The 15,288-nt window shown below is 41.4% G+C and overlaps 1 protein-coding gene across 8 annotated transcripts in view; it reads left to right on the top strand.

Annotated features, from left to right (window-relative positions):
• The window catches only part of dysf (dysferlin, limb girdle muscular dystrophy 2B (autosomal recessive)), a 69,017-nt gene that overhangs the window by 27,230 nt on the left and 26,499 nt on the right, over positions 1 to 15,288 (top strand). For 5 of the 8 annotated variants that reach the window (XM_087175126.1, XM_087175129.1, XM_087175130.1 and 2 more), the window contains 5 exons: positions 804 to 905; positions 1,613 to 1,774; positions 6,110 to 6,284; positions 6,395 to 6,465; positions 13,533 to 13,592. In XM_087175126.1, the coding sequence (XP_087031252.1) occupies positions 804 to 905; positions 1,613 to 1,774; positions 6,110 to 6,284; positions 6,395 to 6,465; positions 13,533 to 13,592 (570 nt within the window). The remainder of the gene's footprint in view (positions 1 to 803; positions 906 to 1,612; positions 1,775 to 6,109; positions 6,285 to 6,394; positions 6,466 to 13,532; positions 13,593 to 15,288) is intronic. The other 3 variants (XM_087175132.1, XM_087175131.1, XM_087175133.1) reach the window with 1 other exon arrangement.

The raw sequence follows: 15,288 nt of genomic DNA, 5'->3' as shown, positions 1-15,288 counted from the left end.
TACGTTTGTCTGTATGCGTGTATGTGTGTATGTCCCCCCACACACATCCATCCACATTCATTCATTTCTGTGTGTCTGTTCACTGTACAACGCACGCTTCAACATACATGCATGTTAGACCGCGTCCTTCATATAAGCTTCAACTATTCATCTGGTTTTCGTCTAAACTTGCCGATGTTTCGTGTTTCCATAATCTCACTAACAACATTTTTATCTGGTACATATTTTGTTGATGTGTATGGAAGCCCAGAGAGGACAAGTGTAGAAACTACTTTGTTTTCTAACAAGATTCAGAAGGAGTTTTTCAACAAATATTTTTTGGTAACATGTCTTAGATTTAGTAACAGTAACAATTATTTTTAGAATTTATTTTTTTTAATTTCAGAATTAAAACAATTTCTCAACACAAGATTGATAGAAAATAAAACTTTATCGTCCATTAGATTCGCACAAAATGGAAATTTGTCTTTGAAGAATAAGATTTGAAAATATGACAAAGTAAATATGATTAGATTTTATTTGCTGTTTGTTTATCAGGAGAAAACAGGCTGTAAAATAATAAAACAGCAATAATTACAGACATGTCCTCCCCTGCTTTCTGCAGGATTTTATATTGGTGGCTTTAACGGCATTTGTCTCGACTTGAATGTTATTTTTTATGGTTTTAACACTCATTGACATTTTAATACTCAACATCTACAAATTAAACATTTATTTATGTTACTGTTTTTTATTTAGTTTTATTTGTTTATTTTCGATGAACCCCTGCTGACTCTGTCACTGTCCTGCGTTCCTATTGGCAGCCGGACGAGTCGGACCTTCCGTACCCGCCTCCTCAGAGGGAGCCCAACGTCTTCATGGTTCCTCAGGGAATCAAACCTGTTCTGCAGAGAACTGCCATTGAGGTTCGTTTAAGATCTATTTTGATTTATTATTACTCTGGTTGTATTTTTTCTGCTGAACTTTTTCTCGTTAACGATAACTTTCCTTGAAGCTTTTCATGTTTCATGAAACACTGAGCTCCTGTAGACTTGAACGACACCTGTGAAAGGTTTGAAGCTTCAACGTCTTGTTGGATGGTCAGAAAGCTTCAGAAGCCCCCTCCCCTCTCACCTTTACGACGTTACGTTCTGGAGGCGCCGTGTCTGACCATTTCTGTAACTTTCCGAAACCGACAATCCACCGCTCACACCCACTTCACACCGTGATTGGCTGTGGCGAGGTGAGAGAGGAGCCAGAGGTTTAAACTTCCTCTCTCTCAGCCTCCTTTTCAAGCTATTTATGGCACTTTTCAAATGGAAATGAGCAAGTGCCATTACGCCCATTTTTAAACGATATCACACCTTCCCTCTCTCTAATGATGGCTGAGCTTTCACTCCGCCTTCCAGTGAAGCTCTTTGTAACTTTTGATGTCTGATGTGGTCGTCAACACATCGTATGAGGTAGTTCCTTCTTTTCATGACTCAACTCTGACACTGTGCGGGTTTAAGTCTTTGGGCGTTGACACTGTAAATCAATGTGCATTTTTTATTTATTTAATTTAATTTTAAGTCATTGCATTTCTGAAACATGTAGTTAAATACTTCCTTATCTTCCCTGTCGCCTCTGTCAGATCTTAGCGTGGGGCGTTCGTAACCTGAAGAGTTTCCAGATGGCCAGCGTTACCTCCCCCAGCCTGCAGGTGGAGTGCGGCGGCACCATGATCCAGAGCTGCGTCATCCGCAATGTGAAGAAGAAGCCCAACTTTGACGTCAACATGCTCATCCTTGATGTGGTGAGAGCACTTGTGCACACATCACGTAGATGTAATCAGCACGGAGGCCCAGCTGCTTTAATGGCTAACGAGAGCGCCGCTGTGATGTGGTCTACGTCAGTCATTTGTCTTCATCAGAGAAGCCACAATAATGGCGGTGGAGAGAAACTGCTGGACTCTACTGTTGCTTTTCTTCTTCCGGGAGATATAGAAGGAGTCGAGATGAATGTGGGTGTTGGCAGACGCTGCTGTTGTAGAAGCTCGGGTGCAGGGCTGTTTTTTCCAGCTGAAAGAACATTTAAGACGCAGGGTGGAGGACTTCTCCCATGGCTACCAGTGTATACATTACTAATGCAGTATAAATGCAGGGTGGAGATCTTTGTCATGGATGTGGCTGTCTTACAAACGCTGACTAGATGCTTTTAAACTGGCTGTCATGTGTTAGGGGTCATAACTCTCCCTCGATCTGATGCCTCATAAAAACAGACAATGCTCATGTATGTCAGATCACCGTCGATCCAGAAATGGCACTGAAATATATAACAGGTGAAGTTCGGACAAGGAGCCTCAAGAAAAATAGTTTCTAAAGTTGCTAGAGTGTGTTATTTAACAGCCTGGGAAGTCACATCGCTCTCTGATCATTTCAGAAATTATGGAAATGAAAATGGAAAGGGGAGAATTGGACCTCCATTCATCAGATGAACACAAACATGAAGGATGTTTTAATATGTAGCTCTTTGCTAACAAATTAGCCACATTAGGGTGTAGTTGGTTTGTGTGGATGTTTCTGCTGCTCCCAAGTGGCACAAATCGGTTAATGCACGATTATAAATCTTGCCCCACTGGCCTACAGGTTCAGTCAGTGAGAGCAAACATCCAGAAATGTCTAAACTATGTATTCATGGTAGTTACAGGAAAAATAAAACTGCTTTGCCAAGGTAAATTTAAGAGGGGATTTAAGCGTTCGGAGCTGACCCGTCGAAGGTGAAGGTGTCGTTAAACGGCTTCAGGAAGTCGATACGAGCCGCAGCAGCGATGCTCTCATGTTGTTTCCAGTTCTTACTCGTGTGGCTCATAGCAATTGGCTTCTTTACGTCTACTACAGATTACAGTAAACCACAGGAAACTACAATTAAGTATGATGTTCATGCGGCACCCAGAAGGCTCAAGCTGCGGTAACTCTCTCAAGAGGGAATAGGTCAAAGCTGCAAACTAGGAAATATGACTGTTACCGCGAGAACAGCTGCTTTCTACTGTTGCCTTTATGCAGCTGGAGTATGCATGCAGTAAAGTGCAGGTCTATAATACACTCCCTCAAATTATTAACATACATCCTCAAATTTATTATCCGATTCCCTCAGTTTTATAATTTCTATCCCCTAAATGTTGCATGTCTAATAACTCCCTCATCTCCCTCTTTATTTTAATTGTTTTGTTTTGATCTTGAGCGAACGTTTGTGGATGAACTTTTGGGTTTTCAAGCAGCGTCCTAAATATGAGCCCGGCGGGGGTTGTCCCCCCTCTGGGACGACATCCAATGAAATCCTGCTTCAGCTGCATTACATCTCACATTTTTATTATCTTTGTGCATCTGTAAAGTTCCTCTTCGGAGGAGACCAGGATCACGACTTTTATCAAAAGAACATTAAGCAGGGAAATTCAGGGATGTAAATGAGTATACACAATGCTTAAATTAGTCATTTGAGGCATCACTCTGTCTGTAGGAATTCTACCTGTTGCACCTTTAAAGCGTAAAAGTACATCCCGAGATGTTTTGAAGCTAGTTTCTGTCAACGATGAATCTAAAGCTGAATGCACAATGTTGTATTTTAAACTTTAAACCTGCAATAAGTGATTTTCTTTAGCCACTTTTTTCAGCTGCAGTGGAACTAATTCCTGAGATAAATATCTGCCTCTTTAGCTGCTAAATGCTTCAAGCTAGCTGCTAACTTTGTCTGCTGTTTGGTGCTGGTGTGGTATCATACAGCTGGTGTTAATAACTTTTTATGTGTGTGCTGGAAACAGCAGCCTATGTGGCTAAAATGATACTATGAGAGTAATGTGATCGAACAAAAACAGTAAAGTTGTGGGTCTAAAAACCAAAACAAGCTAAAGCTAAAAGCTAAAAGCTAAAAGATGCTATAAAGCTCATCGGAGCTAAAGGGAACTTTAGAGTCAGATGATGATTCTCTGTGGGTTCATCACTGCGAGCGCCCACTTTCACATTCAAGTAATCATATGCTCCACAGCCAATACAAAAATTATTGATTATACCAGCTTTAATAAAGGCTTTTATGGTCGTAATAAAAAGACTTTCTGAGCCAAACTACACCTCAGCTTCACTGTCACCCTGCAGAAAGTGTCTCTGATTCAGCCATTTATTTAAATCATTCAAACCACAATATCGAGAGCAAAACAGTCGTTATTTATTCTTGAAACGTAAAACTGTCCTCTGAGAGTATATTTCCACTGAGTTTACATCGGTGCCATTGCATTCCACCTAAGTGTTTTCTTTTGAAAACTGAAATATGGAAATATTATGCACATTTTTTCCTAACGGCAGCTCCAAAAACGGACTCAGAGAGTTTAATGTTAACAATATTAAGGTCTGAAGTTGATCACCTCAGTGTTTTATTATGACAGCTTTAACTGGAGTATGGAAATACTCACATATTTTTCCCTTAAATACAGATCCTTGCTTTGGCTCCGGCGCTTTAATGTTAACAAGATTAAGGTCCTGCGTTGACCACCGCTAAGGGTACGACAGCCTCCGCCGGACTGTGGAAACATGTACATACTTTTCCCTTAAATTCAACCCCCTGAGCTGAGTCCAAGCATTTAACGTTAACAATATTAAGGTCTTAAGTTGACTGCGTAAGTGTTTTCGTATGCCACAGGGGCATAAGAAAATGTCATGTGCATAGTTTCCTTAAATATAACTCTTTGAAGGGGTCTAACCACCTAATGGTAGCTCTCTCAGTTTATTGTGTGAGTTTAGCATCATCAGCCCCACTTAAGCCTTTTTTAAAGCCAGAGAGGTCAAATGGATTACAGTCACCAACTCCCCCCCCCCCCCCCCCCCCCTCTTGAGCCGGCCTGGTTAAATGAGACTATTGTGGAGATATCGTCTTCACATGTAGCTGGTTTAGCAGCAGCAGAATCGGCTTTAGCCACAACCTCAGCTCTCTCCATAAAAAGCCGGAGAGGTGAAAGTGAAGTGAAGCCGATCGCGTCGGTTGTTTTGTTGTGACAGTTGTTGAGAGGTTTTCACGAAAACGCGAAGCGATTTTTCGCAGACGCTTGTGTACGAGCTCTGCTCGGCTTCACGTCTGTCAGCTGACACTTATGTAATCGGCACCAAACCTTCAACAAACCAGGCAGGTCAAGTGATGGTCTGTTTGTGTTCTGAAGCTTCGCTCTCTGAGTTTACTGAAGCGCTCGAGAGACGTAGGAAATATAAGATGCACGACTACAGTGACAGTTGCTGAAATTTTAATTGACAGATTGAACAGGATCCTGAAGACAGACCGACTCAGATGGTTTGAGTTTTCTATATTTATTGGTACCTGTAATCAATTCCACCTCTGGCTTTGAAAACGCAAGTTGCAGTTTTATTACATTCTCGAACAAACCTTAATATTTAACATACAACAGAGCTCTGTCAATCCGATCTAACTCTTGGCATATATCCCAAAAATGTCAGACTGTTTTTGGGCTCCTTGATTATACTAAAAATAAAACCAATATATATATATATATATATATATCATTGATAAACAAAGGAGCACAAAATGCTCCTTTTTAAAGTAAGTGGATGTTTTGTTGAAAAGCTCAGCTCTGGTGTCTTTGTGATGAAAGAAGCTGTTTTAAAGTTTTAATGCAAAAAAATGAAATGACATAATCGTTTTGCTGAGTAAGATTTCTGCTCTAAGAACAATAATAATGACAATAATTCAAACTGCCGTGTTGACATTTGATGACAGTCGGATGTAAACATTTATTTTAAATCCTAAATTGATCTTAAGTGAAAGGGACGTTTGTGCCTTGAGATCAAATCTCTACCTCCATGAATTCAGTCATTTCTCCCTTTACGTGGGAGGGGTCAGCTAAGGTGTAACGATGCCCTGATTGGACGGTCACCAAGGCGTGACCAATCAACTTTCAGACAGTCAGCAGCCATAGCCAATCAGCATCAGGTAGGAAAGTGGCATAACCAATTAGAGTTAGGTGCAGCTGCAGGTTGAGCGGATATCTTTTTCATATTTTTCCCCCTTTTCTTTCTTTCTTTCTTTCTTTCTTTCTTTCTTTCTTTCTTCTTCCTCCATCATCATGTTCTTCTCCCTCCTCTCCCCGCAGAGACTTCCCCGCGAGGAGCTCTACATGCCGCCGATCGTCATCAAAGTCATCGACAACCGTCAGTTTGGGAGGAAGCCGGTGGTCGGTCAGTGCACCATCCGCTCGCTGGAGGAGTACCGGTGTAACCCGGAGGAGGAAGGAGCGACGGTGACGGAGGAGGAGGAGGGATGGAGACGTAAGACGGGGGAGAGGTGGATGGATGGATGGATATGAACGTGTCTAACAAAGAGCCGGACTGATCATTAACGTTAACAATGTCTTTCTGATGTGTGTTTGTATGTGCAGGTGACATGCCTCACTTTTCTGGGGAGGTTTTTATTGACATCGATGACGAGCAGCCGCTGGTACCTGACCAGGTAAAAACCAACTAGCTGGTTAAAGGTGTTTATGTGAATAACGCTGCATTATTATATGATGTGTTTGCCTCTCAGTACTTTCTGATTTCCCTAACCTGTCTGTTTTCTTCAAAGGAGCTATTTGTAAGTTTTGCTAATTGCTACAAAGCTAACGTTAGCATTAGCAGCTGTTTACTCACCAGTCTGGAAGAAACGTTGTGAGTTCAGCATCAAACTCGGGTCCTTTACTCGCCAACACAATGTTGACTCTTATTTTGCTTCTGTTTCTATCACTTCTTTTCTTCTACAGTAGTTAGCATAAAATAATGAACATCTTACCTTTGATCTGGAAGTACGCACCTCCTGAAATACAAAATTCAGGGCAAGGAAGTCACTGTAAGTTTAAATATTCTATGCAAGGAGGCTGCTGTTGTTGTTGTTTAATTAAAATTAAACTCAGGTCCTTAATAATTTTGAATAATTTAATAATAATTCATGAAGGAAGAGTGTCGATTGGATAAATTACCACGCTGGAGTTTCTTTTTCAGATCAGGTCAGTTAATGATATGAGGACTGGGCAGACCTGCAAGCCTCAGTGAACAATGTGAATGTTAGTTCAGTCCTCCAGATGCAAAACTTTCAGATTTCACATAACAGAGAAAAACAACCTTCGTCCAGACAATTAAAAACATAGTGAAAGAAATACAGTTTATACCAGTCGGGAAATGAGTAAAAACTCAACTTACAGGCTTCTCTAGTCGCACTCACCGAGCTCGAGGCATATTTATCAATAATCAATACATGCTGTCACAGATATCACAGGTACTGAGTGAAGGTGAAGTAACTCGTGCTGGTTTTTGTAGAAGAAGCGATTAAACTGCAGCTGAACTCTTGTTCTGCAGTTGCTCTCAATTACAGCTGAAACGACTGTAGGCGGCTTCATAACCTGTGATCCAGTCATTTTCCTAATGCATGTATGATGTGTGTGTGTGTGTGTGTGTGTGTGTGTGTGTGTTCAGCGGTACAGCAGCATAAATAAACATGTTCTGACATGATGACATGGCAACCGTCTCTGTGGTCGGTGGCTGCCGCGGCGACCACGAGACTCGCGCTCGTCACCAATCATTAACATTTTCTTTCTGTGTCTTTTCTCCAAGTTTAAAACTTTAATGTTCTCCTTCTCCTCTCTCCAGTTTCTTTCTTTCTTTCTTTCTTTATTCTTTTCTTTCTCTGTTAAGGAGGAAGATGGAAACTATTTTACGATCGACCTAATCCCTGTCGATAATTCACTCTTCACAATTTACATTTCATCATGTACACACATGTTCAAACCCGAACAGATGCAAAGATAAGACAAACTTCACATTCTTTAGGACACTCACACACAAAAACACAGACATTAGTATCAGACTAAATCAATCTTATCTCAATCTCAATCTCAAAAATAACATCTGTATTAATACACACCAGGACATTTTGAACATCTGTCCTTGATGTATCATATAGAGAAGGGTTCAGTTCCCAGGATGCTGTGCAGATTTAAAACACGGTTCCCAACCTTTTTCTGCAGCTTATAAATTATCTTTAAGGACTTTTGTGTCTTTTTAAAGTTTGATTTTCAGGATTTTCAGATGTCAGAACCAAAACTCCACAAATATTAAATAATACAGAAGAAGAAGAAGCAGAAAAGAGAAGGAGTTAGAGAACAGTGATCCAGCCCAAAGTCTAGCAGCTGTATTAATTATGACGGGAGCAAGAGAAGAAGTAAAGAGACCTTTTTAAAGAGGGAGGATGTTGTGGTGGATGGATAAGTCGCCAAAATGTCCGACTTAAGCACAGGAGACTGTTGTTTTTATTCACCATTACCACGATTGCTCCCTAACCTTCTTCACTTGTTTATTGTTGTAACAATAGTGACGAAGATCCTTTAACCTTGATGAAGTGCTTATTCTAAACCCAAACCACGATCCGTCCCTAAACCTCACCAAGTTGTTTTCTTCACAAATGGGGGGAAACGTTTTTTAAATGTCAGAGCGCATAGACTTTTACTTTTTTTGGCACTGAAATGCTGCAAACAAAATTTTATATCTTCCTTTTTAAATTTGCTCCACGTCCTGATTATTAAACCTGTTTTGCAAACATGTCAGCCGAGGATTTCCGAACATCCGACTTCTGACGAGCTCCGAGCTTTAAGTCAATTACTGTCGACTGAGAAAATGCAGAGTCTGTAAACACGCAAAAGCAACGTCTGATCCCCTGACACACACACACACACACACACACACACACACACACACACTGTCGACTGACGACTGTATAGAATCAGGATACAATATAATTTGGTCTTATTGGTTTGGCAGAGTACATGAGGCCTTCATACACTCTGCTGGTGGGGGCAAACATAAATAATGCAGCCCTATAAATACACACACACACACACACACACACACACACACACACACACACACACAGACTGCAGCTATTAAGTAATCCTGTTTGTACCAAAGGGAACTGAAAGGCTCAGGAATGCACTGTCATCAAACTGTGGCGGCAAAGTCCATTAAAAAATAACACAAAACAACAACTCTTCACTTACTAAAACTCTTTACTACAATAATAGGAAGAGGAGAGGAGACACAGAGTTGAGGGAATAAGATGTTACTGTAAAAAAGAAGAGGAACACTCCCCACACAAATATTCTATCTGACGTTAGACAGTGTTTCTTCGCTTACAGTCATTTCATCATGTAAACTTTTAAAATGAACTTTTACAGCCTTAAAAATAATCAATCTTTATGTTATTTATGTTTGAATTCAATGATATTTCATGAATACATGAGAGGGAAACACCAGTTTTGCTATTGAGTGAAGGGTGGACATCAGCAGATTAGCGTAGCTTAGCATAAAGCTTTGTGAAGAGATACCAAACTCCGTCTTCTATAGCATCTCTAAAGTAGCACGTCATATCTTGTTTGTTTAATCTGCACAAAACCCGGCACCTGGTGGTTTCAGGGGGGTGTCTGGGTCTGTTTCCAGTCTTTATGCTAAGCTAAATTAGCAGTAGCTTTCTTATTTAAGCTGCAGAATATTGAGATATTTCTGTAGAATAAATGTAAACATCATAGATGAATTAATCTTTGAAAAAAAACGTCTCATCCAGTTGATATTTATTCCGAACTGTAATTATGTAAAACCAACTGCTGCCTGGTAAGAAATGAGTTGGGACAGTGTGGCATGCGTTGGAAAAAGTCCTGCAGTAATGTTTAAGTGAGCGGGATTTGAAGTTAATGAGCTACAACGTGGAAAACCACCGGATTGGCCCTTTTCAGGAGACTGAAGTAACGTTCAAAGACAGCGAATCTGTGCAGGACTTTTTGGATTCTTTAGGAAAGAATTCCAAACTCGTGATTCCTGTCGAGCTCGTTTCAGGACGTCTGTCTGGATCCCACGTCTTCTTCTCTTCTTCTCTCCCACTTTTTCCCCCTCAGCCGTCTCTTCTTCTCTCCATCCTCCCCTCCATCGCTTCTCTCGCTCCTCCTTCTCTTTCTTCTTTCACCTTATTATCCCTCTTTCTCTTCCCTCTTCTTTTCCTTACTCCTTTTCTAATCTCTCCTCACTTTTATTTCCTTCCTTCCTCTCTCATTTTTCCTCTCTTCTCCTTCCCTTCTTCATCTCCTTTCTCTTGTACCCTTCTCTCTCTCTCCTTGATTCTTGCTTCCTCACCTCATCTCCTCTTCCTCTTCTGTCTCCTCATTTTCCTGTCCTCCATCCTCCCCCTCATCTTTCTCCACCTTCACTCATCTCACCTCCGTCTCTTTATCATCTTCTTCTTCTCCTCTTTCTTGCTCTCTCCTCATCCTCCTCCCTTCTCCTTTTTTCCTTCGTCTTTCACCTATCTCCTTTCCTCTCCTCTTCGTCTCCTCTGTCCTCCCTCCTCCTCCTCTTCCTCCCTCCCCTCTTTCTCCTTTGTGTCAGTGAAGTCTTCCTCCTGGTGATCACTGACGGGGAAAATCTGACCCCATCTCTCTGCTACTGTCGATGATACACAAGGCAGACCCTGTGGTTTGTGTGTGTGTGTGTGTGTGTGTGTGTGTGTGTGTGTGTGTGTTACAGTGTGTATAAACAAACACAGAGAGTCTGGTCCTTGTTAGTCGTCCTCTGTCTCATTATCCCCTCAGGACCGCTCTGGAACTCTCCCTCCATCTTTTTTCATCTGTCCCTCTTTCCTCGTCTCCTCCTTTCCTTTCCTTGCTGCCTCCCGTCAACTTTCCCTCCTTTCATTTCACCCCCTTTTCTTGATTTCCTTCATCCCCTTTTCTTCCTCTTTCACACTCTTTCTCCTGCACAACCTTCCTTCTTACCTCTATCCCTCTCTCTTTCACTTCTCCCTTTCTCCTTCTTCTCCTTCCTCTCTTGTTTCTTTTCATCTTTCCTCCTCTTCCAAAGAACTTTTCCTATCCTTCTTTCTGTCTTCATATTCCTTCTCTTGCACAACTGTGTACATGCCACTTTCAACATGCACAAGTCCTCATCACTCTTTCTTCCATCCTTCCTTCTCTCCTCTTTACCTCCTTCCCTCCCTCTTTTACTGCCTCCTTCCTCCTCTTTTGCTTCTTTTTACTCTTTCATTCTGACACGACTCCTTCTCTCCGTTACGCTAAACTTCTTCCTTCCCTTTCCTTCTTTCCTTCCTCACACTCTTTCACTCCTTCCTTCCTCTGTCCTTACCTCTCCCTTTCCACTCTTTCTCCACCTCCTCCTCTTTTCTTCTGTTTTCACGTCTTTATCTTTTTCCTCTTCTTCACCTCTCATCATTCCTCTTCATTGTTTTCTCCATTTTTCTCTCTTCTCACGTTCTCTCTCTCTCCACTCTTTCATTGTCTCATTCCTTCTGTCCTTCTCTATGTATCAAGCTGACAGTTGTTTTAATGTGGTAGCTCATTAAAGGGCATCCTGATGTTGTCCTCTCTCTCTCTCTCTCTCTCTCTCTCTCTTCATTGTTGTGGTCGGTCGACCATTCATCTGCTCTCTGATCCTTCCATCGACTTTAAATCCTCTCTGCCCGTTGTCTTTCTTTTAATTTCTTTCTGTGTCTCTTTTTTTTGTTATTCCATAACCCACAGGCGCCACAACAGCCTCATCCACACACACACACACACACACACACACACACACACACACATATGCATAACATAAAGACATATGGCGAGACATCATGGGACTGTCTCTAATATACAGTTGTTACCTCATACTTCTGAAATTGACCCCCTTCACTCTCCAAACCACACACACACACACACACACACACACTGTTTTTCCATTTTCTTGCACTGATGCAAAAACTGAATTGTCTTGTTGTGTTTGAGGGGGGTGACATTGAACGTTTGGTGACATCACACGTCCAAATATGTACATTACAGTGTAAGTGTGTGTGTGTGTGTGTGTGTGTGATGAGTCCAAGTGGGGTGTTGAAATTATTAAACACACCCTGACATTAACGCCCCCGTCCAATAACGGCGCTTCGACATCAAAACAACTCATACAGATACAATAACAGTGACGCAAACCCACCGACGCATTTGCGGTGACAGCTGAAAGTTCTGCACGCCTGTCGACCCAAAACGTTTGCAGATCCGAGCGATGAATCACTTTTATGCAGTTATTGAAATTTGAAGGCGTGCAACAACCTCAGCAACAAGCAGCATTGTTTTATCTGATACTTTTAACATTAGTGTCAAAGCTGATTGAAGATTAAATCTAAATATCCATGTAGATTAGTCAGCCCCCTGATTCTGGTTAGACATGGGGTCAAACTCTGGTCTGTGTTATTTAAAGGGTTACTTTAGCATTTAGGATTTCACACTGAATACTACGTTTCCCATAATGCAACCAGTTTCATCTTTTCATCAGCTATCTTTTAATAATGCCACACCGAGTCAGAAACACAGGCAGTTAGGGTTAGAGTCCACGAGGACCAGGAGACTGATGGGTGGTTCTCAGGCTAGCGCTATAGCTAGTTAGCCAATCTAGCTAGCTAACTAGCATGTTTACTGCTGGCTGACCACAGTTGGCTCTGCAAACTACTATTATTTATCTGGGTGTTGACAGTTTTATGACTTTTAATTAAAAAATATTTTACCACGGATAAATCTCTTGCTTTATTTTTACTACAGTGGCACTGAGCCGTGTCCTTTTCATTAGGCCCATATGATGTTTGTTTTTCTTCTCAACAGACAATCTTAACAGATCTGGTGTAAATCTTTAATTTACATGAACATTAAAGAATCTGCAGTAAAATTTGATGATAATTTCACAGCAAAACTGTAACACACAAATTGGAAATTCCCAGATTTCGAAGGAAACACTTAGTATGTTAATTAGAGAGCTTTAGAAGTGCTAGTAGCTGGCTAGCGGCTAGCAGCTTCACTGTTTTCAGGCTTTATGCTAAGCTAAGCTAAGCTAACAGTGTACTGGCTGTAGCTTTCACATTTGACAGACAGATATGACTTTTATTTATCTTCTCATCTACAGTTACTCTTGAATGTGAATCTTTTATTTACAGCGTTTTTGTAGTTTAGCCGTGATGTGAGAGAAACAACCCAAAGAAAATGACCCAACTTTGCTCCTTTTTTACCCACATTGTTTGTATTCACGCTCCGATGCGTCCTCGCCTCACCCCTTCCTGTCGTCTTCCCCCCGTTCCTCCATGTGCTCAGCCTCCTCCGTGACCTCATGTAAACACGCTGTCTGCACCTCGCAGAAGCGGGACCTCCCAGGGAAAGAAAAATGGGCGACCCGCTCAGTTTTTCCGTCGCGAAAAACGTTTTTGGACTCAATTGTTGCTGTGATGGTGACGACGATGTTTCTGTGTGTTTGAGTCACTAATATATGTCTGTTGATGTTACTGTTTAAGAATACAGTGTGTTTTCTGTGTGTTTCTAACATTACGCACCTACTTTCTGACGGATTACCCCGTTTCATACTATTTGTCTTTTTGTACACAATTTACTGCAGGTGTTCATTTCTTAATCTAACAGCTAACCTGAAAGGTGTGTGTTGTACATAAATGTGTGTGTGTTTGTCTCGTAGCTTACAGATGGAGCCGGTTCTGCTATCATTAACCTTTCAACCTCTAGTTCCAGCCTTCATGTAGGTAACAAACTCACCTTCTAACTCATTTCATTCATTCATGTTCAAACACTTGTCGTCAAGCATATTTCCCACTTGCCTGCGTTAATCCTTGATTTTATAACCATCCATCAAATTTTTATATAGACGTTACGACTTTCTTTATTTCTTAGTCGCACCTTCATCTTCCACTTCGCATTTGATAACCTCAATAACCATTAAACTTTTTACTTGATACAGATCTGTTCACATTGGCAACAAGTAGAGTGGAGTATGATCCTTGAGATATAGGTACCGTTAAAATCTTAACGATTCCCATCTTGAGTCATTTGTTTAATATGTACAAAACCCAAAGTCTAAAAATGACTAATTGTGGTTTTACAGGGACTATTACTCGGTCCCTCACGTAACCTGTTGGTTGAAGTTTCATATTTCGCTTTCAGACAACAAACGTGGTATCGATCTTGTTATTGATCTCGTCATCGAAACTCTTTGAAATACTTCTTTAAACCATCACCTTACAATAAAAATCCAGTGTGATGGAAAAGAAGCCGATTTTCATACACACAGAAATGAATGGAAACCAATGAATGTATGGAAGTGTAGGGGGAAAATATCTGATTGTATTGCATGCATTCAGATATGTTCTAGCTAAATGTTATTCCTCGTGTTCATAGAGACCCACACTGTGCTTCACTAGCGAGGCAGCAGACCGTAGCAAAGTCTAATTTTAGAGTCAAAGCCCTTTTTTATTGATGGAGTTTATTTGAAGTAAGACACTGACGGATAACTCCGGCTGCGGAGACGTGAGGGGGGTTTGATGTGGAAGGAATACGATAAAGAAAAAAAAAAAGAAAAACGTTCTTTCGCTCTCGGATGAAACGAGAAACTTGCTTTTTTGGTCTCGGCTCAGGAAAAATACTTTCTACTCAAGAAATCAGGTTTTTTTTTTTTTTTACAGAGCGCCACACGCCGAGCCGTGCGGTCGCAGAAGAAATGGGATCCTAGATTTGAGCGGGAGACCACGCTCCTTGTTACATTCTTCCGTTTTGTTTATCTAAGCCAGGTCAATTTGAAGACTTAGCTTGACCCGGACCAGACTGTGCACACAAATACACACATCCAGTAGTGCTCTCTCCCTCCTCGTCGACAGTAATTGGGGGGATGATTCCTTTCTCTCCAAACAAAGATATTTGTTTTATTAAGGGTCAGATATTGAGACCAGTCAAATTAAAGGCTCAGTTTTCTGTCTAGCCGGGGCCAAAGTCAACAGAGCTGCTATAGATCCTCTATACCACAACTCTCCGTGAGCAGACAGTTACCAAAGGCCGAGGGAGGGATGGATGAATGAGAGAGGGAGAAAGTGACTAAAAGAGAAGCCGGGGGGAACGAAAAGAATCAGGAGAAATCTGACTGAAATAAGGAGAAAAAAAAGAGGGGGTTAATATCTGAAGGCACCAGAAACAGAAAGGCTCGCTCTCTCATGTGCTGTAAATCCTGGCTTCTTAATCTCTGGGCTGCGACCAAACAAAAAAAAAAGGGTCATGGGCGTTTTGTGTGATGATTACCAGATTACTGCAGCGGAGTGTGCGCTCAGTAGTGCGCGCCGTCCAAGGCGGATCAGTCGGATTCTGTTTCAGAGTTGGAAAAACTTTAAGAAGATCGGCTGTCGGTCGGAGCCATCGACCCCCCGCCGAGATGTTTGAGATCATACGTC

The sequence above is a fragment of the Seriola lalandi genome, unplaced genomic scaffold, assembly GCF_002814215.2.
Source record: "Seriola lalandi dorsalis isolate HSWRI2012SDOR001 ecotype SW California unplaced genomic scaffold, Sedor1 jcf7180002054418, whole genome shotgun sequence".
Taxonomy (NCBI): domain Eukaryota; kingdom Metazoa; phylum Chordata; class Actinopteri; order Carangiformes; family Carangidae; genus Seriola; species Seriola lalandi.
This window is presented reverse-complemented; position numbering and strand designations above follow the sequence as displayed.